The 27,517-nt window shown below is 38.0% G+C and overlaps 4 protein-coding genes across 8 annotated transcripts; 2 read left to right on the top strand and 2 right to left on the bottom strand.

The window, feature by feature from the left end:
- Positions 1 to 49: 49 nt before the first annotated feature.
- On the bottom strand, positions 50 to 19,418 carry LOC118267707 (uncharacterized). Of its 5 annotated transcripts, none has more exons than XM_035581840.2 (15): positions 19,088 to 19,401; positions 12,500 to 18,940; positions 11,916 to 12,372; positions 11,689 to 11,792; positions 11,465 to 11,566; positions 11,303 to 11,378; positions 10,817 to 10,967; positions 10,204 to 10,436; positions 9,390 to 9,619; positions 8,981 to 9,119; positions 8,434 to 8,617; positions 7,893 to 8,081; positions 6,769 to 6,955; positions 4,059 to 4,168; positions 50 to 2,434 (listed from the first exon to the last, which is right to left on the bottom strand). In XM_035581840.2, the coding sequence occupies exons 2-15, from the start codon at positions 18,910 to 18,912 to the stop codon at positions 2,091 to 2,093; spliced, it is 8,919 nt and encodes a 2,972-aa protein (XP_035437733.2). In that variant the 5' UTR covers positions 18,913 to 18,940; positions 19,088 to 19,401; the 3' UTR covers positions 50 to 2,090. The 5 variants fall into 5 exon arrangements, with proteins under 5 accessions (XP_035437733.2, XP_035437732.2, XP_035437731.2 ...); XM_035581839.2 differs by having other exon boundaries at positions 19,092 to 19,401; XM_035581838.2 differs by having other exon boundaries at positions 12,500 to 19,418.
- Positions 19,419 to 20,792: 1,374 nt separating this feature from the next.
- On the top strand, positions 20,793 to 21,809 carry LOC118267522 (N-alpha-acetyltransferase 20). Its single transcript, XM_035581568.2, has 5 exons — positions 20,793 to 20,970; positions 21,045 to 21,160; positions 21,264 to 21,393; positions 21,469 to 21,605; positions 21,686 to 21,809. Exons 1-5 carry the CDS (start codon positions 20,918 to 20,920, stop codon positions 21,769 to 21,771), a joined length of 522 nt encoding a protein of 173 aa, XP_035437461.1. The 5' UTR covers positions 20,793 to 20,917; the 3' UTR covers positions 21,772 to 21,809.
- Positions 21,791 to 24,638, bottom strand: LOC118267520 (protein crooked neck). The gene is made up of 5 exons (XM_035581565.2): positions 24,470 to 24,638; positions 24,207 to 24,392; positions 23,910 to 24,025; positions 23,555 to 23,711; positions 21,791 to 23,473 (listed from the first exon to the last, which is right to left on the bottom strand). The coding sequence occupies exons 1-5, from the start codon at positions 24,506 to 24,508 to the stop codon at positions 21,836 to 21,838; spliced, it is 2,136 nt and encodes a 711-aa protein (XP_035437458.2). The 5' UTR covers positions 24,509 to 24,638; the 3' UTR covers positions 21,791 to 21,835.
- Positions 24,639 to 24,952: 314 nt separating this feature from the next.
- LOC118267521 (mitochondrial ribonuclease P catalytic subunit) lies at positions 24,953 to 27,325 on the top strand. Its single transcript, XM_035581566.2, has 5 exons — positions 24,953 to 25,148; positions 25,239 to 26,043; positions 26,124 to 26,510; positions 26,593 to 26,785; positions 27,164 to 27,325. The coding sequence occupies exons 1-5, from the start codon at positions 25,088 to 25,090 to the stop codon at positions 27,308 to 27,310; spliced, it is 1,593 nt and encodes a 530-aa protein (XP_035437459.2). The 5' UTR covers positions 24,953 to 25,087; the 3' UTR covers positions 27,311 to 27,325.
- Positions 27,326 to 27,517: the final 192 nt, after the last annotated feature.

The raw sequence follows: 27,517 nt of genomic DNA, 5'->3' as shown, positions 1-27,517 counted from the left end.
TTTCACCAAAGACAAACTTGCATAGCTTCGAAAATAAAAAAGAAAAACGAAAGTTCAAATTAAAATTTATTTATCTTTTTTTACAAAAATTGACCGAACAGTGCGAGATTTCTAGAACGTTTACACTTGCATTAAGTAGACATAAAGTTATCATTATTCTCTTACAAGTAAGTCTTACAAATTCACCTGTGTCAATAAAGCAATGCGAATTACGGCGTGAGCCACACCGGGATCAGTTGTGTATATTGTATAAAAGGTTTATATTATCATGATTTCGAGGACATCAATTTTATCTTAAAAGTCATCACTAATAAGTAAATTATGATTAATATTAACCAAAGCATAATTATAAACTAAAACATTGATACATTAGTGTCAGTATTCAATGAAGTTACTAAGGTCGTCACCTGCACTTACACAATATAATTCTAATACAAGATATAATACACAACATTATGGGGGATAATTGCACACAGCAGTGGTTAAAAAGACGATAGCGCGCAGAGATTATATCGTAAGTACAGCAAATGCATACACGTTGTTGAATCGAATGTTACGTATACCGAAAACGAATACCAGGCTGCAGGGACTACTGCCCAGTGTCCAACCAATCATTCCCGGATTCGCCCTGGAAATAAATACCACCCAATTCTGCTATAATACTATCTTTGTATCCATAGGTATAAATAAATAATTTTCTCATATTGAAAATAAACATACTATACTCTGAATAAAATAATTTATTTGATCTTTCTATAAAACTATAATTATTTATTTATTGGGTTCATATTGCCTTCCAGAACGAGTGCTAGTAAATGTACATAAAGGTAGCCTATGTTTTGTACTTTGAAATTAAGTAAGGAAAACAATAAATGTTATTTGAAAGAAGAGCTGCTGAATTTGATTCGTACAATAATTAAACTACAGAAACGATAAAAATCTTATAAAATAATCTAGTGTAATTAATCAACAACTTTCATAAAGTGCGTATTAGGGGGAAACATATTCTTAATCATACCCAAACGATTCATAAATAAAATTCATTACAGGCAAACAGAATCAATCATAACTATCCGAACCTGTTGAATTATATAAATTCCCTACGTTCATGTAACAATCCTCCGCGAATATTATCTGGGACATAAGATTGTATACAGCTGTATCCATATAAAAGTACAACTAAAATAAATACCTTATTAAGCGAAATTAACGATAATCTAAAAATTATACTATATAAAAAATAAACAAAATGCGCACTGTCTTCAATAGTGTGTGGACCGATTCATAAACAGCAGTGACAACAAAAACAATTTCGAAACAAAATTAAAAAATGCATTAAAAGGCAGATTTCTATTGTATGCATTTATTTTATTTTGTATTCCTGAGAACTAATTCGTAAATGACAAAATGTACCATGTCCGTCTGCAGTTCTAATATAGAGTTCACACAAATAAACGAACATGATGCGACACAATGCAACTAAACCATCCGTCGTAAAGTAATAACAGCACAACTACACAATCTCTCGTAATCTAATCACTTTCAACATAACCAATTGTGGACGAATACACAATAAGATACATGATTTGTCTTGCAGGATACTTTAACTCAAATCTATGATATTAAAAATAGTATGATTGCCCAGCTACCCATATAGTGAAGTTAGTATTAAATTACTGTACAGTTTTAATGTTAAGAGTCCTGCGATCTACAGCTATCTATCTAACCACTTTTATGATCTTTATCATCTGTTAAATCAAACCGTCTAACTCCCACTAGGGATATAATAATATACATAATATTTCAGCGCCGGCTCCTCCGGGGTTCGTACTCGCAAACATCTCAGCGTATCGAAAATAAAACGCAGCGATAACACAAAGAGACAATACACCTAGTATCTCCTCACTATCCGACAACTTACACGTACATAGCCTACCGGTTAATCGTTATATTAATCAGATTTATGTAACAGTTTACCTTACAACCGTAGTACCGAAGCGAATAAGAGTTACATATGAACTAACAACAGCTACATATATATTACACGGTCAGTTTGTATACAGTCCACCGCTCACTCGCGCACGGAGAGTTCAGGCGTCGGGCGTGGCGTCGAGCGGGTCGCTGGTGTCGGCCAGGTCGGGCGGCGCGTCCGACCCGTCCGACATGTCGTCGCGCAGCTCGACGCGCAGCGGCTCCGCGGCGTCCACCGAGTCCTCGCCCGCCTCCAGGCGCGCCTCCTCGGCCTGGCGCGCGCGGCTGGCCAGGTACTGGCGGTGCGCGTACTTGTTGAAGCGCCGCTTGGCCATGAACAGCGTGGCGATGGTGCGCGGCGCCAGGCGCACGGCCGCGGCGCGCGACGTGATGCCCGTCCGCCGGCACTCCGCGCACGTGTAGTCCAGCACGTTCAGGTTAGACACGGTCTGTCTAACGCAATCTGCCGGGAATATCGCCAACGTCACAAACCACCACTGGCTATATCGTTTCGCCGGAGCCTTCGTAGCCTCGTGTGCCCGATATAAGAATTTAATGAAGTAACCAATACTTGGTAGCGGAAGAAATATTCGTTTTCACTTAGCAATTTAGGATTGGAGTGATAGTTTTCGTATCATAATCATAGCTAGATAGTGATGTAATTAACTCTTGAGAATAATAAAACAAACTGTAGTCGTTCTATGTATAACATTCAGGTGAATCTAGCTGAAATTCCAGTGCTGCTTCCAATGCAGAGAAAGAGAAGATTAGAAGAAAGATGAAGACTCAGACAGTTGGAAGAAGAGTGAATTTCATAAGAAAATCAAAAAGATTACTTTAGTCGGGCACGTTGGTTATCTAAATATGTACGAAGGCTCCGGGACCGTCTGACCGCCAATGTTTAATTGTGTCATGTGATCATGTCAGACTACATGTATACAAATGTAAAACACTAACAATACACATTCATTATAATGAATGGTAGATTCATAAACTACATGAACCTTTTATTTAAATGCAACTGAGCACAATAAATACAAAGGCGGCCAGCACAACGAGGCACAGGATACATGGTAGCAGTATTGTACTTAGTACGTTGAATACATACCTACGCCATAATATATCTCCCTTTCATCCCCATGCCGGTAGCTCAATCGAGCCGTTACCTACACCTAATACACGACAATGCATGGCACACACAATTCGGCAAGATTCGATAAACCTTTCGTGTTCTGCGACCCAATATATTTTCAGCTATGTTCTAATTTAGGCAGGTCATTGCTTACTGTGTATTATACATCATGCGGTCACCTATACGTTGTCATCTAATCACATCTAACAAAAACAAAAGCTCCCTATCGGTATATATGTCGTAAGTTTATTGTATTGGACGGCGAACCGTATCGTTACGTATATATCAGGATATATTGTACAAGTTGTTCTGTAGGCAATCATAATAGGTAGCACAAATAGGATAATATAGGGTATAGCTATATAATATGGAAACATAAGCATAAATATACATACTATAAGGCTACATAATGTCTATGGAAACGAAACTATGTATCATGACAAAAATGAAGGATTGAGTAAAGCTTGTGAGTATAACATGTTTTACGTAAGTACTAAGTCATGCACAACGCATTCACACATCAACAGTAATAAACATGCGCTCGACTAAAAGCGGTTTTCGGACAATGAACATAAAATATGTTTCCTCACTTTCAGAAAACCGCCCTTGGTTAGACATGCGTACGATATCTTTATACCAGGCAATATAACCCCACGAAAATATAGGGCAACCAATAAACTTACGTTTACGTAAGGTTATTTCCGTTTTGTGAGCTCCATATTGGCCCAAACGAAGCTAAACTGTAACACTACTTCCAGACCTCGTTATAAAGCAACATTACAAGTGAAGGGTTCTGGTAGGGGCATCTACGGTTGAACTTGGTTTGGACCCGTGCACGGAGTCAGAAAACGAGAATAGGCTTACATAGGTGTCATGCATTCTACGACAACATGTCTAACCGGAGTAGCGGGCGGGCAAGCGAATGCGTCTACACGTGTCGGTGGGTCTGACGTACCTTGATGCAGTTGCCTATCGCAGAGCTTACATATGACGAGCTGCATGGTCCCCTTCGGGCCGATGAAGGAGCGCTCGCAGAGCGGGCAGTAGCGACCGATGCGATACGCCCTACGCACGCACACACACATACGGACCGTACGCGCACAAGCACCGGAACACAGAAACACGCCATTAGTATTAACACCGAAACCCCGCGCCGAGTGGACGGTCTCGCTTCATTCATACGGATTGTTGCTTGTCCTCGAGTGACTCTCTTCTAGCGTTCGTTCATTACACGTTACAGTTACAGTTGCGGCACACGGTACTAACAATATCATTAATCACTAACGCGACAGCTCGGAACTGGCGATAGTTTTAAATCGATCTCAAACACTAATTTGCAAGTGCTTGCGAAGAATGCCATACAAATACACATTGAGAGTAAAAGACGTAAACATTGAAATAACACTAATTTACTAAATAAAACATAAAATATAACAAACATTAAACTTGAATGACTAGCTACAAACAATAAGAACATATAATTACGTGTCCCATGTGTATCGAGTATCGACGGAGTCCGAAGACGAGCAACAAGCATAGAGTCGAGTTAGTGAACGCAGTGGGGAGACTGATGGTACTACGCCCTTGTTAGTTAACAGATGGATGTGAGTTAGTCGCAGCCGACTGCAGGATGACTGGTGAGATGTCGACACCCATTGTCATTGATGATACAAGGCTAATTGACGCAGTACAACCATCAACACAACGATAATACAGAAAGACAAAAGTTATTAGCTACCTAAGTGTATTGCATCAATTATGGAACAAATGAAAGTATTAAAATAATCAATAAAAATAGGAGGAACAGTAAAGTTGGCAGTATTCTCAAATCCACAAAGCCCAGAATTTGGTTCCCACTGTCAGAATTGTGTTTGCAATAAGCAACTTTGTATAAAGACAGTGCTATACAAAGTGATCCCCTCATACCAATTGGCGGTGCTTCGCATAAGGTCCACTTTGCTGTTCTTTCTGTGAAGACTGTTTGCTCGTAAATGATTAGATTTTAATACAATAAATATACAAAGTTAAAGAAATGATTAATAGATTATAACAATCAACAAACATTCTTCAAATATGCATAAATAATAAACTTATGTCTATGGGGATGGCATGCAACTTATACGGTACTGGGATGTGCTGAGTAAGAACGCTGCGTTGGGGCAAAGTAAACATTCTGCGGGGCCACAATGCTACGGTACCAGAGACAAAGCGGATGTCGACAGAGTGAAGGCGGACGGAGAGACGACACTATGACCAGCTCGTGTTACTCCACAAAACACGCATGAAATGACGTGAAAACACATCAACTACCAAGACCAATTAATACGTAAACATATACACATAGAAATCATTTAATGATTTTGTTATTAAACTTTGTACTTTGTATCAGCATCCCTCGATATATATTCTTCCTTTGGGAAACTCAGGTTTTGTTGGCCACCCTCTTGGTGTTACTTGAAAAATAATATTTAATTATTGTTAATTTCTGTTATCTTCATCAACCTAACAACCTAACTACAGTTGCCAATTGAAATATGTTATTAATTTTGACACATTGATAACAAGGCAATCAATCCTACCTACAAACAGAAACCTCATTTAATTCTTCAGTAAAAGGTACTATGCAGCGGTACTAGCAATGAATCCGATTTAAAAACATGATACTATTCTGTTTAATGACTAACCAACACTACTCCATGATAATTTGTACTACAGGTATTTTGGATGATAAATGTACAGTCTACTGAGGAATAGGCATCACCATCTACCAAATACAAGGACTATTATCAATCCTCATTGGCAAATTGGTATTATAATGAATTAAGACTGTATTTGAGTAAATACGATTTATGATAATGAAAGGTATAATATAAATGGAACTAAATGGATACTTAAATTTAATAATAAATTATTAATTATAAGTCTGTAAGGTGTTCCTATTTCTGTCGGCTTTTTATTGTGGCTGTAGATTACTGATTGTATTTTAATTTAAATTTACTTATATATAAAAAAAAATATTTTTGTTTCGTATCAACACACCTATCTAAGAAACCTTTGGCCATACTTACAGGTTGATTTACAAAACATACATATCATATGAGTCAAAGAAACATTAACTCAAGACCATACTACGGGAACATTAGTTACCCATTGGTTAATTCAGTTTTACTGGACAAAATAACAAACAAACAAATATACGAGTTTTAATAAGTCACCTTCCACCACATCTTCACAGCTACATCCAAATAGAATACCATCTAACCTGTCAGTATGACCGTAACCTAAGAGTTAGGACTTAGTGTGACCAATAAGAATATTGGTTCAAGTCACAAGTGCTTCTGTATCGACTGTGTGTTATGGGGAGTTATAGTAGGCTAGTTTTATAGTCACACTGAACGTCAACACTGACAGGACAATGTATTTTCAACCTTCTGTGTTTATACAAACATACCATTGGAACCAATTCTTTGGGCAGGAAAATAATTATCCTATTATAGTTTTCTTTAGATTATCTTATTGACAATGTACACACAATTTTTGGCAGTGTACATTGTGGGACTAAAGGTCTTAAGGCTGTTAATGCAATAACAGTCACTGCCAACGATCGGTGTGAGAATAAAACCAGCGTCAGTAGAGAGCAGAGTGTGAGTATGTGAGGAACTGACCTGGCGCAGGGCGTGCAGAGCGAGTGCGAGTAGACCTTGTGTCCGCCGAGCCCGCGCCGCGTCTGGTGGTGCCACTCAGCGGGCTCGGTACTGGCGGCCGCGCCCCCCGCGCCCCCGCCCCCTGCGCCCCCGGGAGACCGCGCCCCGCAGGACTTGCAGATCGCACACTCTACGCAGTGCCACCGGCCTGGAATATACGATACCAGATTAAGTAATAAGTACACGACAAGATTATTCATCCATACTTTCAGGTTTATAAAAGAACAAAACGATCAGAGTGACATGATATTGTGAAGTCAAATTTCTGTAATTAAGAACTACATAATACTTCATTTATCCTTCCTGGTTACTGATAACGTTTTTGTTACGCCCTAAAGTACATTTATATGTAACGCGAATAATGATTCATTATGAACTTTCTTATTATGAAATTATGAATGGACATAAGTACGTCGGTAGTTGTATTATGTAAAGTCAACATTACTTAGTCACAAGTCTACAAACTGCATTTTCAAGACACTTTATAAGTACTTAATTAATCTTAATTGAAATTACGGCAGCTAAAAAACAGTTTATACAATGCACAAACCAGTTTTGGTAAACAGAAACAATATTTTTCGTGGTCTAACAAAAATAACATGACCGGCAAATGAGGTTGTTAGTAAACACAAATTACGCTACTAAAACACGTGATACAATCGAATAGATAACTCTTATCGCACTTCCGAAAAATACAGATAAGTATTTCATTCATTGTTCGCCGTAAATTGCTATACAAAACAAATACTTGTTTGTTTCTTATTTGTTTGTTCTTGTGAAAAAGTTAAAATTGTTTCTTATTTCCTATTTGTTTGTTCTTGTCAAAAGTTAAGTTAAAAAGAAGTTCATAGTATTATGTAATATACTCGTTCTGTTTTAGAGGAGTGAATGATCTAAGATCGACAGACATGGGCGAATATAATATGTAAATACAAAATTTCACGCAATTTTTGTTAAGGCCGGTTTCATTCGAGGTGGTATCACTTCAGTCGTGCCGAAGCAATGGCTCTCCCACATAAAAAAAAAAAAAACAGTTTTTTAGGAAATAAGAAAGCAAACGAGGATTGTTTACTGGTTATACATACCGCTAGGCACGGTGTCGAGTCCGACGCAGTAGATATGGAAGCCACGGTCGCAGAGGTCGCAGAAGAGCATCTTGTCGTCGTCTGCGGGCTGGCGACACGTGCAGCAAGTCTTGCACTCGGCACACTGCCACGCGTAGTCGCGGCACTTGCGGATCGTGTCCGCGCTCAGCTCCAGGCACGACGGGTGCACTGCGTAGTACGCAAACAACAATAAGTACTAAGAATATCAAGAGCTGTCTGTCCCATTCATCATCACCATATCATGGATATAGACATCCCCCTTTTTGCCATACTTCTCGATTATATCATACCCATTAAAATAGAACGCATCATTATAAACAACAACAAATTGTTGTGTGTGTAAAGCTTGGGTATAGTGGTAAACACAATGGTACATAAAACTCATAGTAGTTCAAAAATAGGCTGTTGATCATAAAGATAGGGTTCTGTGCTGGTATTCTACTAGGTCTTCAATCACAGCTCCTCCAAGTACTATACTAAGTCTTGTAGCACAGACACATTGTTGGCAAGGGTTACGTACGCTTGGCGTTGCAGTTGGCACAGACGAGGAACCGTTCGTGCGTGTAGCGGCGGTTGGCCTCGAGGCGCAGCTTGCAGACGCGGCACAGGTCCTCGGGCCGCGTCTCCTCGCGCGGCTCCCGCGACTCCTTCACGTCACGGCTCTCCGCCTGGCTGCTGCGCTTTGTCTTCGTCAATTTCTTCCGCTGTAAACACACATCAAGACCCACATTTCATATAAATACTATTTAAGTGCACACGAACGTTATTTAGTATGAAAATATTTATATTGATGTCGTCAACGATGCACGCCCAATGATACGTTTCAGATGAGCATAGGTTATGACAAATCTCTGTTTGTGGTAGCAAAGATTAGAAGTAATGTATAAAAGTTACCTTAATGACCTAAATTCCAATAACAAAAAAATAAAATTTATTATTATTTGGGTAGTACACACAATACGATAAAACAGTGGTACATACGGCGAACTTAATGCCATATGGCATTCTCCACCAGATTTTAAATAGAAAGATTGCGAAACTTTATTTTTTACAAATGTATGACTTACCTTAGCAGAATGATGTGTAGGGCCGTCAGAATCCTCGGATGACGAGAATCTTGAGCCCCAGTCAGGTTCTGAGTCAGAACTCCATTCTTCTGACGGTGGTGCCGGCGGCGCCGCTAGTACTGTGTTCAATGGGAAGTACCTACGGGAGAAATACTCATTTAGTAAACATTACTGTTAGAAATATAGGTATAGTTACATACTTATTATTCTCAATCTATTTGGTCTGAACTTTCTGAACTTTCTTTATCTCTATAAACAACCTGTTAGGAACTAATGCAAATAAAAACGTATTTCATTACCAAACTATTGGAGTTACATAAAGTCAAGTGTACATCTTCTCTATTCTAAATATGGGAGGTTTAGAAGAAAATGTAATTAGATAGATGAACATGAGTAAACATTGTGGTACCGTAGTTGATCAGGCGTGTAGACCCTGTAGGAGTGCTGGTACTGCCCCGGCAGTAGCGCGTGCGGGTAGAACCCTGCGGGCGGGCGCAGGTGGGGGCGCGGCGGGGCGGCGGGCGGCACGCGCGCGCGCTGCACCGTCAGCGACTGCAGGTCGGCGCACGCGCCGCGACGCAACGCGTTCGTCCGCGCGTTCCACTCGCTCGCTGACGCTATAGCTGCCGCCGCCATGTCCTACCACGACGTATTTATAAATTAACTACATGAACATTACTGATATTCAATACTTCTTTGGAATTGCCAAAGTACGTTTAATAAGTAGCGTTGAGTTTTGTTGCGTCAAATAACATACTTTATTTGCGTCCTAAAAATTAGCTAGAAAAAAAAAGATGCTGGACTAAAGAAACTACCCAACTGATGTTACGGTTCACTGGAATAACGTAACAAAAACACAAACAAATAATAGGAAATTATTAACTAACAATATTGTAGGTAAAATAAAGTTATAAATAAACAAAAACACATCATAATATAAATTGTTTACATGGATAATATCAGTGTACATCTCTGCAGCACGAAGATAGGGTACTATTGTGTACATAGATCGCGAAAAATTAAAAATATGCGGTAGAACAAAAACTATTTTAAATATCTGTCAAATATAAACACTAGTCTACCTGGAACCACAAATGAAAAAAAAAAATGCAACATAAATGTTAAAAATAAATAAAAAGAACTACCCACACAAAAAATAATCCACATTACAATAAGAAAATCGCGAAAACCAAAGATTTAACTACCTTACGACCTGAACTTACCTGTCTTGTCTTTTCGGGATCAACTTTCGGTGGTTCAGGTTTATGTTCAGCCGGTTTCTCCGCTTTCATTTCAACCCTAACCACCTTTTCTTCGGTTTTAATATCCTCGGTTGGTTCCTCAGCAGCCTCAGCCAATTGCCGTTGCCGTTGGTACGACCGAAACTCTTCATATTTGTGAGGATAGTCCGATAACATAATGTCTAATACTTCACTGGCGTCTACCGCAGTGATACCTGTTGAAAAGGGATGTTATGTTAATTGTGTTTTAGATTATTGAGCAAAGAGATAGAAAGTGAGCTAAAAAATTCAAATACCCACGACATACAACACTAACAGTAAATTCCCGATTAGGTACAACTAGACAAGTAGATATGATATAAGCAAGGATTTATTACAAGCTGCAGACGAAGAATACGATTGTTATATGAACCCGAGACGCCGCAGTCTCGCATGGGCATCTAGTCTCTAGAATAACATTGGTGTCTAGTCCCATTTAAGATTTCGTTAAAATCTAGTCTCAGAATGCTTTCTTCATTTTGGTCATTTTGGTCTTCTATGCTTAGAAGACCAAAATGCCATAATTAATTTTAATGAATACAGATTATAAACTTACCAAGGTCACACAATGCTTCAGTCACGAGACCTTTACTAAGAACGTAGTCCCTCTCCTCACCAGAAATAGTCCGCCTCTTCAGTTCCGGGTATCGCCGCTTGAAGCTTTTCACTCCTAAGAACATCGCTACTTGCTCCTGAATCATCATTACCTGTAATAAAGACAATAAAATGCATTTTTATTGTGCATTGGTTACTTTCTCTTTAGACAAGGGTTAGATAAATAACTAGTAAATGAAAATTTGTTCCAAATGTTATAATTTTTATTGTAACAAACAAGACATTAATATGTGGCATAGGTATTTGTCGTCCACGCACAAGGTGGAGTTCGCAGGTCGTTCCCAGCTGGCAGATGTAGAAGTAATTGGGGAGAGGTCTATATTCAGCTGTGCAATGTATTGTGGCTGTAGCAGCGATTTGCTAAAAACAGCGGTTGTTAGAGAACTGTTTCTGTTCTGTTCTCATTTAATTACTCTGTCTAATTTACCTTATGTTCAACATCAGCCTTGTCTGGTGGGGGCCACGTGTATTCCTTTACATCCGCGGCCGTCCACACCTTATTACTGTAAATCACAAATAAAATTATGTTAAGCAACTTATATGTCATATGAGTCCAACTTTATTCGAATGGAATATTTTCCATAAATACCTGTCGAACAAATCAGCAAATTTTGATTTCTTCATTTTACTACTTTCGTTCGTCGAACTCTTCACGGAACTTTGAGAATCTTCGTCCAATAAATGTGTGGGTCTAAAACATAAAATAGTGTCGTTTACAACCTTCACTTTCTTATTTCTTATGATAACTCGATTCGTTATGCAGATAAAGTTAATAAAATTATAGTGTTAGTCAGATAATTTAGTCATACTCACTTAGCGGGAGTGGCGTTATCGTCCATCATACACGTTTCTTCTTCGAAGAGCTGCACTGTCGTCGTAGCTGGCCCACACACTCGCCCGTAGATGCCCATAGTTTCCTGAAACACGAGTTTAACCATGTTAATATGTTTACTGCAATGATTTAAATTAGCACTGCTCTTTTTCAGTGACTATTGCTTCTAATAGAAAAAGGGTTGCAGATTTGTAACGTAACAACATACCTTCATGTAGGTAGCGCCGCGGCCGCCTCCCCGCCCCCGTCCTCGACCACGTGGTGTCCTCCCCCGACCGCCACGGCTCCCCCGCCCACCTCGACCCCTCCCTGAACTACCAGCTTCAGGACTCTTCATGGTCTCATCGCCTTTCGAGTTCTCAAGCGCCACCTTCAATTCAGGCGATTCGCCAGTCGAGTAATTCCCTGACGAATTCCGTCGTCTACTTGATAAAGGTGTTGTGCATGCTGAAGGCATTTTGTCGAGTGCCTCCGTCATACGCGGAAGCTTGATTCTCGAACTGGTCGGGTCGATTTCGGCAGGGGGTGGTCGGTCTTCCGGCTCGTCAGCAGGCTCGATAACCACTATAGTCTCGAGTTCTGTAGGCGGCGTAGTCGCTTCCACACGTCGTGCCCCTCGCCCTCTGCCCCGTCCTCGTGGCTTCGTCAGGATTGCCGGTCTGTCCCTGAAAACAACATATTTGATGTTAATATTCATAAAGTTGTGGATGGTGAGTAATATATATTTTCACTAAATAATATTATGGATTAGATTAGATTAACACAAGATCTGTAGAGAAAATTTATATTTACCTCATTAGGCGCAATGACCGTTGCGGCCGCTCTTCTAAGGCTGGAACCGGCAATGCGACGGGTTTCGCTCCTTCAGATACTGGCAACTTCCGTGGCCGTCCACGTTTTTTAGGTTGCGGTGTCAGTTCCACTGTTTTAGGAATGTCTACAATCTCTGGACTTTCTTCAGCTGGCCTGGCTACCTCTAAAGGATCTTGAGAAACCTCTTCAGGAGTAGTGGTAAATTCACGATATTCTGAATTTTCATTTATAATCATCTCTTGTACTTCCGGATGCGAGTTTTCTACGGAAGCAGTCTCAACTGCATCCAAGCTGCTCACTGAAGCATTCACTTCTTTATCAGTAGCCACGGTTTGTGGTTTGTCTAAACAGTTTGTATTATTATAAGACAGTGATTGCATATTTTGTTTTGCATGTAAATTGGACAAAATATTATGTAATTTTGAGTTACCATTCTTTGAACAATTCTCATTATTCAACAGAGAATGATTGACATTTTTACCTCCCTGTTTTAAATCTAAACCAGTCTTTGTGGGTGAGGGCGGAGAAGTTTTTGTAACAGGACTCATTGTAAGGGACTTGTTGCCCAAAAGTTGTCCTAATTTTAACCTTTTACTTTGTAACAAGGAAAGGTCAGAATCTTTGTTTTGAGGAGGGCTAGTATCCGTCGTGGATGGCCTCTTGCCCATATTCCGCCTTGCTATAGGCGTCTTTTCTGTATTTTCTACAATCCTTGAACTCCTTAAGCGCTTGCCTGAAGATAAATTCAATGATGTATCCAATGCTTGTTTCTTTCTACTATTTACATATTTTTTCGGACTTTGCTTATCATTTACAATATCTTGAGTATTTTCAGAGAGGTTTTGTTGCACATCAGGCCTTTTCACCTCTTCAGTAATAATTTTTGCTGAGGGACCATGATCAGTCTTATTAATTTTTAATATTATTCTTGGAGAATCTTGGCCAGAACTTTGATTTGTAACCTTATCAGATATGGTAATTTCTAAGGGTTTGGTAAGGTTCTCATTTGGTTTATCACAATGATCTTGGTTTGCATGTGTACTTGAATCTACAGACTTTTTTAAATCATTTACTTTATCAGGAGTAGCACTTCTCTTCTCAATTTTCTCTAGATTTCCAGAACTTAATTTGTCTAAGCTAGACTTTCCTGATTCAACTAAATGATCACTGTTTAAGGTTTTATTTTCAGCAGGCAAAGCATAATTCACTATTGGAGACACTTCAAGGTTTTTATCTAAACTACATTTATTTTCTAAAAGTTTTTTCAACAAAGTACAATTTTGCACTGATGAATGTCTACTCCTTGATTCTTGGTGTCTACTAATAGTTTGCATCATATTTGCCTCACTTATTGAGTCAGTGGATCCTAAGTTCATATGCTTGTGTTCTTGGCCAGTTGCATTCATGACAGTAGGCATTTTATCTGTACTAGACTCAGGAAATGAGGATCCTGTAATTATAGAATCACATTCATTGCCTGTCCCTGATGATGAATGCTTTTCTTTTTCTGATGATGCTGATTTATTTACACATGATGTGTCAACAACTGCATTCTTTTCATTGGAGTCAGGTACACAGTTTTGTTTGGGTTTTTCTCCAGAATGGTCCTTTATTGGGGCCAGTATATCATTTACTGGTTCACTACTTCTTTTAGAATTCTTTTCTGAGGCTGCTTCAGATTTAGATTCTATTGCATTGGTTACCTTTACTTTTTTAGGAGACATAGGCAATGGTTCATTGATGATGTTGTTACAAGATGCATGTTCATTATTGAAATTTTCTGTCATGGTTTTCATGTTGATTTTCATCACAAGAGGAGGATTTTTTGAAGGAGTTTTATCTACAGTATCATCCTTACTTTTTGCTAAATCCGAGTCTTCAGGCCTTACAACAGGCTTAATATTTAATTTAGTAACAACTGGTATTGGGCTATGGCCATCTATTTTGTGTTCCTTTTTAGGAGATGATGGTGAGATACTGTCTCCGGGTTTTATTAATGGTTTAATATTTAGTTTAGTAATAACAGGAATGCTTGGTTCACTCGACGAAACAGTTTTAGAAGATTCATCTGAGCTGTCAGGTTTTACAATTGGTTTTATGTTTAGTTTTGTAACAACAGGTATGTGGTCTCCATTATCATCACTTGAATTACCAGTCTCTGATGATTGGTTTTCTGAATCCTTTAGAGTTTCTTCATCATGAGGCTTAATTATAGGCTTAATATTAAGTTTAGTAACAACAGGTATACTATTTTTTTCAATGTCAGCATTCAATTCATCACAGTCTTTTTCCTCCGAAGAATTTTCCTCAGGATTCTTTATTGGTTTAATATTTAATTTAGTTATTTTAGGTACATCATCTACACTAGAATCTACATCATTATCTTTAGGCTTTAGTACAGGTTTTATATTTAATTTTGAAACTACAGGAACTTTATCTTCAAAGCTTTCAGGGGTCTCTCCACTGTCTGTAGGTTTCAAAATAGGTTTAATATTCAATTTTGTTACTACAGGGATATGTTCTGGGCTGTCACACATTGCTGTAGACCTTGTTACAGGTTTAATTGTAATTTTAGGCACATGTGGACTCTCCTTTACATCTGCTAATGCAAATGATTCAGTAGATATCTTCATTTTAGGAATTTCTCCATCTTTATTGGTTGTATCTGGTGGTTTTAATGGTTTGATAGTCAACTTTGGACTAAGAGGCTGACTTTCTGATTTTGAGATAGTTTTTATTGTCAGTTTAGGTATTTTGTCAAGTTGTGTGTCAGAAGATGCTTCTGACTGACTAATTACCATTTTCTTTAATTTAGGTTCTTGCTCATCATTTTCATCTTGTTGAACTTTTATAGTAAGTTTTGGAATATTTTTTTCAGTATAAAATTTACCTTCACTTTCAGTGCCAGGCTTTCCTAGTTTTATTGTTACTTTTGGAACAACATCAGAAGGTCCTTGATCAGAAGTCGATGCTTGGTCTGAAGTGCTGGTTTCATCATTTTCAGAATATTCAGATTCTGAAATTTCACTGCTACTAGATTTTCTATGAAAATCATTTATTTTTTCTGGAGGTTTGGGTATTGGTTTTATATTTAGCTTTGTGACGCTTGCATTTGGTCTAGTGGACCCCTCTATCGTATGTTGTGATCTTAATGTTTTTTCATTAAGATTTTCCGTTGGTTTGGGAATAGGCTTGATATTTATTTTAGTAACACAAGGTACTTGATGACTATCTTCAGTGTTGTCATCTGAATCTTGTTCAACAGGTGGTTTGATAGGTTTTATTGTTACTTTAGGTACAGGTGACTTAATTTCATCTGGTTGTTTTAACTTGATTGTTAATTTGGGGACTTGTTTGGTTACTTCAGATTCTTCATGGATAGCATTGGTTCTACTAATACTGCTGTGTTCTGTCTCTTTGTTAGATTCAGATAGATTAGCCATAGATAAGTTAAGTTTGATTGGTGGAACTTTCTTTTCATCCTCTTGCACTGGCTTAGGTTCTTCCATTTGGGTATTATCTTGCACTTGTATGCTAACAGGCTCTGGCGTGCGTTCATGCTGGGGCGTCTGATCATGCCCTTGTATGCTAACAGGCTCTGGCGTTTGTTCACACTGTGGCGTCTGATCATGCTCTTTTATGCTAACAGGCTCCGGCGTGTGTCCGCGCTGGGGCAACTGATCATGCCTTTGTATGCTAACAGGCTCTGGCGTGTGTCCGCGCTGGGGCAACTGATCATGCCTTTGTATGCTAACAGGCTCTGGCGTGTGTTCACGCTGTAGTGTCTGATCATGCCCTTGTGTATGATCTTGCTCTTGCGGTCGATCTTGCATTTGCGTGTGATCTTGAACTTGTGTATGATCATGCACTTCAATGTGATCTTCAAGTTGTTTATGATCTTGCACTTCTGTGTGATCTTCCACTTGCTTGCGATCTTGCGCATGTGAAGGATCCGATTGTGTATGATCTTGTTTTTGTGTAGGATCTTGTACTTGTGTATGATCTTGCACCTGTACATGATCCTGTACATCAGTGTGTTCTTGGACTTGTGTATGAGCTTGCACTTGTGTATGATCTTGCAGTTGCGTGTTATCTTGTATTTTCGTAAGATCTTGCACTTCTGTGTGATCATCTAGTTTTTTATGATCTTGCACTTGCATGTGATCTTCTAATTTTGTATGATCTTGCACTTGCGTGAGATCTTGCACATCTGTATGCTCTGGCACTTGTATATGATCTTCCGGTTGTGCATGATCTTGCACTTGTGTATGATCTTGCACCTGTGTGTGATCTTTAATTTCTGTATGATCATGCTCTTGGGTATGATTATCCTCTTTTGAGTTATCTTGCACTTCCATGCTATCTTCCTGTGGTGTTTGGTCTTGAACCTCTGAAAGATCTTGTTCTTCTGTTTGCTCATCCACTTGCATATCATCTTGCTGTTTTGTTTGGTCTTCGGCTTGTGTAGGATCTTGCCTTTCTATGTGCTCTTCCACTTGCATGCTATCCTCCTGTTCCTTTTGATCTTGGACTTGTGTACGGTCATCTACTTGCATATCATTTTGCTCATTTGTGTCATGATTGTCATCTGTATGATCTTGAATTTGTACACAATCCTGAGTTATTGTAAGATTTTGAGCTAAGTTATTGCTACTTTCTGGTTCAGAACTCTCTACATTCTGTATGCATGCAGGTATGCTTTGTGAGGAAGGCAATACTTCATTTTGAGCACTTTCTACATCTTTAGCATCCCCATGATCATCATAATTAACATTGCTTTCATCAGGGATCAAATCATTTTGTATAATTTCAGCTTGGGGTGGAGCCGAGTTTGGTTCAGATATACTACTTGTTTCGTTAACTTCATTATTATCATCAACAATAGGTTGAGTTGCTTCAGAAGAATTTGGTGAACATGAGCTGGACTGACCAGACGACATCTGTTCATTACTATCATGTTTTTCAATCTCTTCTAGTTTTAATGAATGAGAATGGTCTATTCTGGGTTGGGAATGTTCATCGGAGCTTGCTGTTTGTACAGGACTATCAACAGGCGACTCAGATATGCAGTTAACAACAGGAATTAATGGTTCATTGGTGTCTTGAGATTGTGAGATATTAATATTATTTGAAGATTCTGAATGAGGCTCAGGCAAGGGTAATGAATGGCTATCAGATGAAGTTGATTGACACTGATCCTTATCTGATTGAATAGCAGACTGATTAATAGAATTATCTCTATTATTAGTACCAGAAATAACTTTTTGCCTAATAAGCTTAATTTTTTTAGGAGAACTCACAGACGTTTCTGCTTTGCAGAAATTATTATCACTTACATTTCTAATCTCTTCTGGTTTTACGTTACCATGTAATGTGGGCACAGCATCAGATGAACTTGTCACATCCTTGGTGATATTTTCACTACTTGTTTGTTCAGTAGCGGGTAAATGAACAATTTGGGAATCAACAGTCGAGGACACTGTAGAGTCTGGCCGTCGTTCACTGGGTGCTGGCCGTACCAGACGCCGTTTGAGTGGTGACCGAACTGGCGTTTCTACAAACACTGCTTTACCTTCACTAACACTACTATCACTAGATGTTGATTCTGCACTTTCGACAGTCACATTGTCCCTGTTATCACTGGATGACACACACTTTACTGTTCGTTCCTGTGTTTCACAATCACCACTAGAGTCTGTAATGCTCAGCACAGTCTTTTCTTCACTGCTGGAAGGAATATTGGGTGGAGGGCAACTAGCAGGTGCTTCTGATGCCTCGGGTACCACATCTGACAGAGCACTGTCTTCAGGCTGTGTAGACACTGCAGGCTCACCTGCCTCTGGCAGAGATGAACTTTGTGGTAAAGAGTCAACACTGTCTGTATTTAAAACACCTGGTGATAGATCACTTAAAGATTCGGTCTGAGAGTCAATGCCAAACTGAACCGGTAAATCGCTTTTGGCACTGTCGGCTGGTGATGCTTCTGCGGGATGTGCGGTGATGTTGTCCGAAAGAGTGCTACTTGATTCTTGTACGACGATATTCGAGTGTTCACTGGTGATTTCGAGTTCGTCAAAAAGCGTATCTACAGATTCTGATTCTAGAGGTACCCGCTTTGGCGCACCCGGACCGTCAACAATTTCGTCTATCATATCCAAAATCGCCTCGGTGCTCGCGTTGACGTCCTGCGCCGACGGCGACGGTACGCTATCGCCGTCGAAATTATCCTCCGACATCGCGGGAGTATCACAAGCCGTCCGCGTTTCAGATGGTTCCTGCTGGAAACTACTAGTTGCATTGACGTCCTCGGCCAGTCCGACGTCCTTTTCCCGCGCCGATGCACGGCGGGAAGCGTTCGTCGCTGTGCCCGCATCATCTTCTGAACTCTCCATTATCTACTGTTTTGCGACGCTGTCATATCTGAAATATAAAACGCTCGCTGTGTGATATTTACGTTACGAACGGGTAACCTGACGACGTGCGAGATTGACAAGCCACAGGCACCATTCTAATTCACCATAACGCTACAAAATTTTGTTCACGGGGTCCACAGCGTTGATTATATACCTACACATGTACTTTAATTTCATATTCACGACGTTTAGGTCTTATAGGAATACGCGCGAGGTCTTGGAAAGTATTCAACAGCGTACACCGGCAAACAAAAAGCTTGTATACGCCATTTTTAAAACCAAAGACATGGCAGGTTGGGACGTACGGGCCAATAAAAAATATCCTATACGGACAATTCGGCCATTGTCGTGTTGGTAAACTGCAAGAAGCCCATAGATCGCTCCACTTGAGCTTTTAGCTTGTAAAAGAGTAATAAATATGTCTTTCGACATGTGTTAAAACGAGTCAGACAATAACTCTAGTACAACAAAAATTATTGTTGATGGCAACAAAATCGTGCATCTTTCTGTTTTCTCTATTTTTACTTCAGATTTTGTGGATTTTAAAACAAATTTTGATGTTATTTATAAATTAAAATAGAAATTGATGAAGATTTATACTTTACGACTATTATTTAAGCAATTTATGATTTAAAATTAAATATATTGTTGTAAGTACTAAATGCATAAGTCGCGTTTTAGTCGATTATGATTTTGTATCATCATCGTTGTCACAAGCAAAGAATAAAACAGTGTTCAAGATACCATGAAGATACCTTTCTAATATTTTAATCTTGCAAAAATATAATAATACTTAAACCTAAGTTACTAAAACTGACAAACTACCTTCACTACTAAGCTTTTCATGTAGTTAAAATGCTTTTTTATAGCCTTGGTAACGTTCCAGGTATTCCAGGACTAGGGAAATAAGTACAATTTTCGATTTATTTCACATCCAATTAAATTATAGCACAATAATAGCGAATATCACACTTTCATAAATATCGACTTATGAAAAATTTACAACTTCTTCTTCATACATTTTTTTTTCTTTTTCGTTCTTCTATAAATGATGATTCGAGGCTCGATTAGTTTTAGTGGCTTCTAACGGCACTATGCAACTCAGCTAGTAGGTTTTTTCAAAAGTCGATGTACAATAGTTATCGTCAAGTGCTGTATACTAAGGAACAAGGGCCGACTTACAAAATAATAACAACTGTCTTCTTTAAAATGGTTACGTTTTGTGCAAATGCGTATGCTGTACAATTAATACGTTTGGACCTATTCAATATCGCCAATAGCTGGTCAGCAGTTGGTGTAGTGGCTACAGACTTTTAGTACTTAACTCAGTGCTGGCGTAAGGGCCACTGATACCCCGGGCGAAAATATTGTGGCGCCCACTTGACTCAAGTGCATCAAAAAAAATCTCAATAAAAAATATGCATATGCACAGAGCGTAGAGCACAGTTCTGAGGGTTTGCATCAGGAGAGGCAAGAGACTCCAAATTTAGACCTTGGCACCCCCAGAATTTGTCGCCCTGGGCCATCGCCCCATCACGCCACCCCCTAACGCCGGAACTGACTTAACTGCACGATTGGTGCAGTGACTAGATGACTGGCTGATGTGCAATATAGCGGGTTTGATTCCCGCGTCGGCCAAGCAACGATAATGGTATTTTTTGATGATATAGACATATGTACAACAAATGAGAAAGAAAAATCATGAGTTCGTTTCAAGATTTCAAGTGTAAATTGTACGATTCGACTATTATCTTAGTTGTCGATACACGGTTCCGGGTTATATGTTTTTTGTTAGTTTTAAAAGAAAAAAAAAATTGTCTATGAGTTCCATGACACTTGACATACTCTTGATATTTGACATTGACAAGACAATATTAGACACTGAAACTGATATTCTACCAAGACAGTATTGTCACACTTTTATAATAATAAACTAATATTCACGTATTTACGATCAGTTGCACGTACAATACATTTTACAAAAATGACTACAATTAGACCATTTACTTGTGAGGACATGTTGAAATTCAACAATGTGTAAGTGCAAATATATTGCAGACAGCAGATACCGCATGCCGCCTTGTCAAATAACTTATTTATTATTTTCACAGAAATTTGGACCCTCTTACTGAAACTTATGGGCTATCGTTTTACACTCAATATTTAGCCCATTGGCCAGAATATTTTCAAGTCGTTGAGTCTCCAAGTGGAGAAATAATGGGATATAGTAAGTGGTTCAATTGATTTTCTGTGGTGTACTTAGTTATTTTTAAGTATGTACAACCTACATAATTTAGTTCTGGTAGTGTATAATTGAAATATATTTTCAGTTATGGGAAAGGCAGAGGGTCATGGTGAGAACTGGCATGGTCATGTCACCGCATTGACTGTAGGCCCTGAATATAGGAGGCTGGGCCTTGCAGCTACTTTGATGAACATTTTGGAAGATGTGTCAGAAAAGTTAGTATAATACTTAGCATAAAAAAGGTTTTGTTCCAAGTATGATTATTACATAATTTGTTTTGATTTTTACAGGAAAAAAGCATATTTTGTAGATCTCTTCGTAAGAGTAAGCAATAAAGTTGCCATTAATATGTACAAGAACTTAGGCTACATAGTGTATAGGACAGTATTAGAATATTACTCTGGAGATCCAGATGAAGATGCCTATGGTAAGATGGTGTTTTGGTATTTGATTTAAAATATTTAGTTTGTGTAGGTACACTAATTCATTAATTATTTTGTGTTACAGATATGAGAAAAGCATGTTCGAGAGATGTTAATAAAAAGTCTGTTATACCACTGACACATCCAGTTCGGCCCGAAGATGTGGATTAGCAAAAACAAATAAATGAAATAAAATTACAGAAAATCTTTTAATGTATTCTTAATTAATGTCAAATTAACTTTCATCCTCTTTTTCTTTCTGCTCCTGTGGTTGTGGGGGAGTCTGTTCTTCTTCACTACTATCATCATCATCATCCTCCTGTCTTTCTTCTTGGTCAGTTCTAGATTCTGATTCTGCTGGTTGTGAGACCTCTTTTTGTTTGCGCCATTGTTTTGCAGCAGCAAGCAGCTTAAGATTAGGTCTAACCATTTCATCCTCTGGGAATATATAATCAAATACTTCTTCCCACCCTTCTTCAACTCCACTTTCACTAATAATCTTTTGTCTCTTTTTAACTCTTCTTGGCATCTTAGAGAGAACTTTTTCAAGCTTTTCTCCATCACCAATTTCCGTTTCAAAGTCTTTCCATGCTTCTAGCAGCAGTACTCTGGCCTCCTTTTCACCAGCACTTCGGAGGCTATCATTAGCACGCTCATAGACGCGCCTAGCTAGGTCTACATTTATGTCATCAGCATTTTCAGCATTTAATTCGAATTTTGCATAAGAAAGCCAAACTTTTACATGGACTGTTCTCTCCAACAATCTTTCATAAAGTTGTCTTGCTTTTTCTGTTTCTCCTTGTTGTACTTCAAAGTCTATATAACTTTTCCATAACAGCTCAGGCATATCAAGTCTTGGCTGCGCAACTGCTATTTCATAAATAGCTCTAGCCCTGTCAGTATCACCAAGCAATGTTTCTAACTCTGCAAACTTTATCCATGTTATGCAATTTTCTGGGCCATATTCCAAGAACTTTTGATATAATATTCTACATCTATCAAATTCTCTCAATTGAATTTCCAAATCAATGTAACCCCTGTAAAGTTTGTCTCTGGGACAGATGCCAAGGGCCATACCTAGGGTCTTTCTAGCTTGTTTTAAATCTTTACATCTCACTTCAAATTGAGCATACATCAGCCATATTTTAGAAAATGTAAATATCTTGTGAGGTATTAGTTCCAGGCATGTTCTATAAACTTGCCTTGTTCTTTCTGTGTCCTCTGCCTCTAATTCTTCATATAAAGCATAATTAATCCACAAGTATATGTATCGTCGCCAGAACTGCTTGTCTTTAGAAGGAGGTACATTTGCTATTGCTCTTTCATAGGTGTCCCTGATATCATCAACATTTCCTTCATTCTCAACAAGTCTTATGTAGTCAAACCAAGCATCATAGTTGGTGGGATTCTCAATAACTTCCTGTTCATACATATACTTCCTCTTGTTTACAATAACATCTTCAATACCAGATCTGTCTCCATACTTCTTCTCATGAATTGTGTAAGCTTTGTACAATTCCTTATTTCTGTCTTTAGGAATGTGGTCTAATGCATATTTGTAGATAACTCTGGCTCTATCATGTTCTTTTTGATTTTCTTCAAACTTTGCAAAAGCAATGAACAGTCTTTCATCAAGATCCTCATCACCAAAGAACTCAACAGCTCTTTCAAATACTTTTCTTGCACCATTGATGAATCCATGATTTTCTTCAAACCTGGCATATTTGATCCAGTTCTTGACATCAGGGTGTACCATAACAAACCTTTCATAGATCTGTCGAGCTCTATCCAGTTCTTTGTATCGTAGTTCAAAGTTTATGTATGTTTGCCATGCTTGTTCATCTGGCTGCCACTCCATCCAGCGTTCAAAGACCTGGAAATATAAAAATATTGTAGTTAGATAGATTTTTAAATTTAGGTATACAAAAGTGTATGTTATAAATAGAATTCTTACTTGTCTAGCTCCTGCCACATTTTCCAACATTTCTTCCATGTAGGTGTACTTGTACCAAAACTGTGAGACTCTTGGCAGTATAGTGACTGCTCTGTCCCACAAGTTGCGAGCATGGTTTACTTGTCTGTTCCTCATTTCCATTTCAGTATATTTCAACCTAAAATCAAAGGTTGTAATTATATTTAAATATTTTTTTATACTAACAATCATAAGACATGTAAAATTAATTAAAAATCATAGTGTACACATTAATTTACTGAGAAAAGTTCTACTAGTTTCAGGTTTTAGTTATGTTTTTGTGTTAAAGCAGTATTACAATTAGAGTTATCAGAAAGTATATTCTATAACAACTCACCACAAGGTAACATTTCGATGGTCCACATCAAGAGCTCTCTCATAAATGGATCTAGCCCTCTGGACCTGCTTTTGTGATTCTTCCCACTGAGCATATTTGAGCCAATTTCCTATAACCTGAAATAAGATATAATTGACTTAGTTAAATTTCACTATTAAAACATTGAGATATACTCTACTTATTGGATTTTTGTCATAACAGTAGGTATTTATTTATAGGTTATTTCCAAAGAATGTTTATTTTTTTTATATCAATTAAGAGGTTTATATCGTTTAGTTAGTTTCTTCGTAGACTTACCAGTCTATTCTTCCTGATATTATCTTCAAATGCTTTTCTCTTGCGATGCTGGTAGTCTCTAAGCTCCTCTGGATCAGAAATTTTCTGTTTCGGTGGTGGTGGTAAAATCTCCAAGTCTCTCTCTTTGGCTTCTCTCAAAAGTTGTTCAGCAGTGATTTGTATCTCTGCTGGTGCTTTATTTTTGACCTAAAAAGCAATAATTTTAAGATAAATTCAAATACTTTGAGTAGCACTCTCCAAAACTTGTTTGTTGAAATATTTACCTTTGCCACTTTGGGCATTTTTGTTGTTTTGCTATCCATGATTGTTATGGGTTTATGCTACTTATGAATAAATATTGGAATTTGTACACAAGCTACAAAATTAGACAAAATAATAAGTAGCGTGTCGTACGTAAATAAAGTTGAGTGACAGACTGAAATAATAGACAAGTCAAGAAATATAGACGACATCAAAGACAAACATAAAGACCATAGAGGTGATGACGCTGCCTGACGTTAACGCGGGAACCTAACGCAGACACGCATCGCATCCACAGATACGAAGCCTACTGTTCACAATGCAAATTGCAAAAATAAAAATAAGTTTTATTCGTATTAATATGGTTTCAATAAAAGAAAATGGCGTAACGTGAATACGTTTTTCTTTCTTCCATAATCATAAAACATGCAAATATCTTTAGGATGTATAGATGTACCATAGATATATCCTGGGCTAGAAGGCATTTATACGTCAATGTCAGTGTCAAGTCTGAACTATTCATGACAAAATGTCGTTGATGTCAAAATGGGTAATGTTTGAATTGAAATATAACCTCAATTAATGATATTATATTTTACAAATATTATAATTTTATGTATAACACTCATGTATAAATATAAATGAAAGTGTTCAATATGTTTTATTCATTAACGCGAATAGTAACTCAACGTAATAATTCATGTAAGTTTCCAGTGCGGTTTCAGTTATGTACATATTCTCATTCAAGCTCTAAAAACAAGAAAAACTATAATGTGTAAGTTTCTATTTCAGTTGCGAGAGTTGGATTAAGACTTATTAGCCAGAATGCGTCTTTTGTAAAAGAAAAGAACTTCGATGAGCAAATAGAACAAATTAAATCAATTGATGAACACAATCTAAAAGACTGGGCTACGTTTAAGAATGATATTTTATCTAAACAAGGCAATGTTAACCAAAAAAATATAGATGCGGTCATTTTAAAATACACGACATCTTTAAAGAAATATGATATTGCACTATCATTTGCTCAACATTTAAAAAGTAAAGAGGAAGAATTGTCTTTGGGTACAATCAATAGCTTACTGAATCTGTATTACGAAATATCGAAGAAAGAGAAACTGACTAAGGACCAAATAAAGTTTATTTTAGATGCCCATAAAAGTTTATATAATAAATATAAAGTGTTGGAGTACAGTACATGTGAACGTCTGTTGCATGCACTGTGTGCTGTAAATGAAACGGACAAAGCATTGAAAGTATTAAGTGACATACATTTAACCACAACTCCATCACATTCAGCCTATAGCACTCTGGTAGCAACCTTCTTTAACCTTAATAAGAAGAAAAAGGCTCTTGAATTAATTGATGAAAGTATAAAAAACAAACGGCCTCTACTAGAAAATGCTTACGGAGCATGGATAGACTATGTTCTAAGAAAATATAAGGACAAGAATACCATTCACAAATATTTGGATGAAATATACTCTTTTGTGGCAAAAAATTGTGCTGTTATACCTTTGAATACTGCTAATAAATTAAAAGAGGTGTATGACACTTTAAATTGGAATGCAGGTTTTGCTAGAATAAAGAAATTAGAGTAAGTATTAGTTAAAATCAGTATCAAAATTATGGGAAGGAGACAGAATAATAAAGATTAATTTATAATTTATTTTTTAGTGGCCAGTGTTCATGCTGTAGGGATAAATTGGACTGCTTAACATTAACAAATGATGAATTCGACAAACTACAAAGGATAGTAAAAGAAAAACTTATTGTAGGTTCAGATTTGTTTTTAAAAACATCGCCTGAAGAACTAAAGAGCTTTACCGACTTTGTAGACAAAACTGCACCTTATGACATTGTTTTAGATGGACTTAACATAGCTTATGGTGTTGGTATGGCCTCACATACGCACAAGATGAAGTTTTTGAACCAAGTTGTTGATCATTTTGTGAGACAGAACAAAAAGATACTGCTCTTAGGCAGGCAGCATATGATGAGGTGGAATATGAAGATGATGCAGCAAATTATGCAGAAAACAAAGTGTTTCTTTACTGAAAATGTGTAAGTTATTTCCTTCTGAAATAAAATGAAAGTTTCATTCATTAGTGCAACTGTTACTAAATGTTAATTTCCCAATTTACAGGTCTCAAGATGATCCATACTTCATAACAGCAGCAATACTTAGTGGCCCTCATACAGATATAGTTTCCAAAGACTTATTGAGAGGACATAAATTCCTTTTAAAAGATGAAAGTTTAATACAAATTTTCAAAAGATGGCAGTGGCAGCACCAATGGATGATATTTCAGAATCCTCAAAAAAGACCTTCCATTCAGGTAAAGTAATGTATTAGTTTGTTTGCTTTATATTCTAGTAGGAATCTAGGGATCAAATCCGAGAGTTATTGTCTTGTCTTGTTCGCCAGTTGTGCTTGCAATCTCTCGTCGCAATGTAGGTACCACATCATATCACAGACTCACAGATAGGGAACCGGCGCGGCGTGAAACAACACTTGCATTGTGTTTCGCCGCGTAAGTGTGTTTACTGTAAGCTCGAATACCTTCCAATGACCCCTGTAACTCCTCTGGTTTTCCGAGTGTCCATGCCTTGCACCGATTGCTGACCGTCAGGTGACCCGGCTCCCGGTTTGCCGTCTTTATCCCATTAAAACAATTTATTATTATTCTTATCCTAAATCCTATCTATGATTGCAGGCACCCCTAAAGTTTACACCCTGTGCACAAAAGAAGAACAATACCTGGCATCTACCGTACGAGCAGGAAGCGTCGCCAGTTATAGCACACGTCAATGATGGAATACCAGACTTATACAGTTGGATGTGCTTAAGAACTAATAAATAAATATTTAAAAACTTTCTCTTTTTCACTTTATTGCCTACCCAGAAAAGAGAACAAGAATTAGTGGATCATAAAGAATTGTTATAATTGCTAGGTGGAGTGACGATATCCGCAAGGCGGCCTGGTAGTGGTTGGATGCGTAGATCGAGCTCAGTGGCGTGGATAGCCCTATGCCCAGCAGTGGACTAAACAGGCTAATGATGATGAAAT

The sequence above is a fragment of the Spodoptera frugiperda genome, chromosome 6 (genome assembly GCF_023101765.2).
Source record: "Spodoptera frugiperda isolate SF20-4 chromosome 6, AGI-APGP_CSIRO_Sfru_2.0, whole genome shotgun sequence".
NCBI lineage: Eukaryota > Metazoa > Arthropoda > Insecta > Lepidoptera > Noctuidae > Spodoptera > Spodoptera frugiperda.
Note: the sequence above shows the minus strand (reverse complement) of the source record. Positions and strands in the feature narration are given on the sequence as shown.

What these genes read in the sequence shown, in the direction of transcription:
- LOC118267707 (XM_035581838.2), bottom strand. Translation starts at nt 18,912, where the DNA reads ATGGAGAGTTCAGAAGATGATGCGGGCACAGCGACGAACGCTTCCCGC. An exon ending in CTACACATCATTCTGCTAAG is followed by an intron (nt 8,618 to 8,980) that starts GTAAGTCATACA and finishes GTGTGTTTACAG; the next exon opens with CGGAAGAAATTGACGAAGAC. An exon ending in CGATAGGCAACTGCATCAAG is followed by an intron (nt 2,435 to 4,058) that starts GTACGTCAGACC and finishes TATTCCCGGCAG; the next exon opens with ATTGCGTTAGACAGACCGTG.
- LOC118267522 (XM_035581568.2), top strand. Translation starts at nt 20,918, where the DNA reads ATGACTACAATTAGACCATTTACTTGTGAGGACATGTTGAAATTCAAC. An exon ending in ATGTTGAAATTCAACAATGT is followed by an intron (nt 20,971 to 21,044) that starts GTAAGTGCAAAT and finishes TTATTTTCACAG; the next exon opens with AAATTTGGACCCTCTTACTG. An exon ending in TTGGAAGATGTGTCAGAAAA is followed by an intron (nt 21,394 to 21,468) that starts GTTAGTATAATA and finishes TGATTTTTACAG; the next exon opens with GAAAAAAGCATATTTTGTAG.
- LOC118267520 (XM_035581565.2), bottom strand. Translation starts at nt 24,508, where the DNA reads ATGGATAGCAAAACAACAAAAATGCCCAAAGTGGCAAAG. An exon ending in AAATGCCCAAAGTGGCAAAG is followed by an intron (nt 24,393 to 24,469) that starts GTAAATATTTCA and finishes ATTGCTTTTTAG; the next exon opens with GTCAAAAATAAAGCACCAGC. An exon ending in ATGTGGCAGGAGCTAGACAA is followed by an intron (nt 23,474 to 23,554) that starts GTAAGAATTCTA and finishes TTATATTTCCAG; the next exon opens with GTCTTTGAACGCTGGATGGA.
- LOC118267521 (XM_035581566.2), top strand. Translation starts at nt 25,088, where the DNA reads ATGAAAGTGTTCAATATGTTTTATTCATTAACGCGAATAGTAACTCAA. An exon ending in AACTCAACGTAATAATTCAT is followed by an intron (nt 25,149 to 25,238) that starts GTAAGTTTCCAG and finishes TTTCTATTTCAG; the next exon opens with TTGCGAGAGTTGGATTAAGA. An exon ending in GCTAGAATAAAGAAATTAGA is followed by an intron (nt 26,044 to 26,123) that starts GTAAGTATTAGT and finishes TTTATTTTTTAG; the next exon opens with TGGCCAGTGTTCATGCTGTA.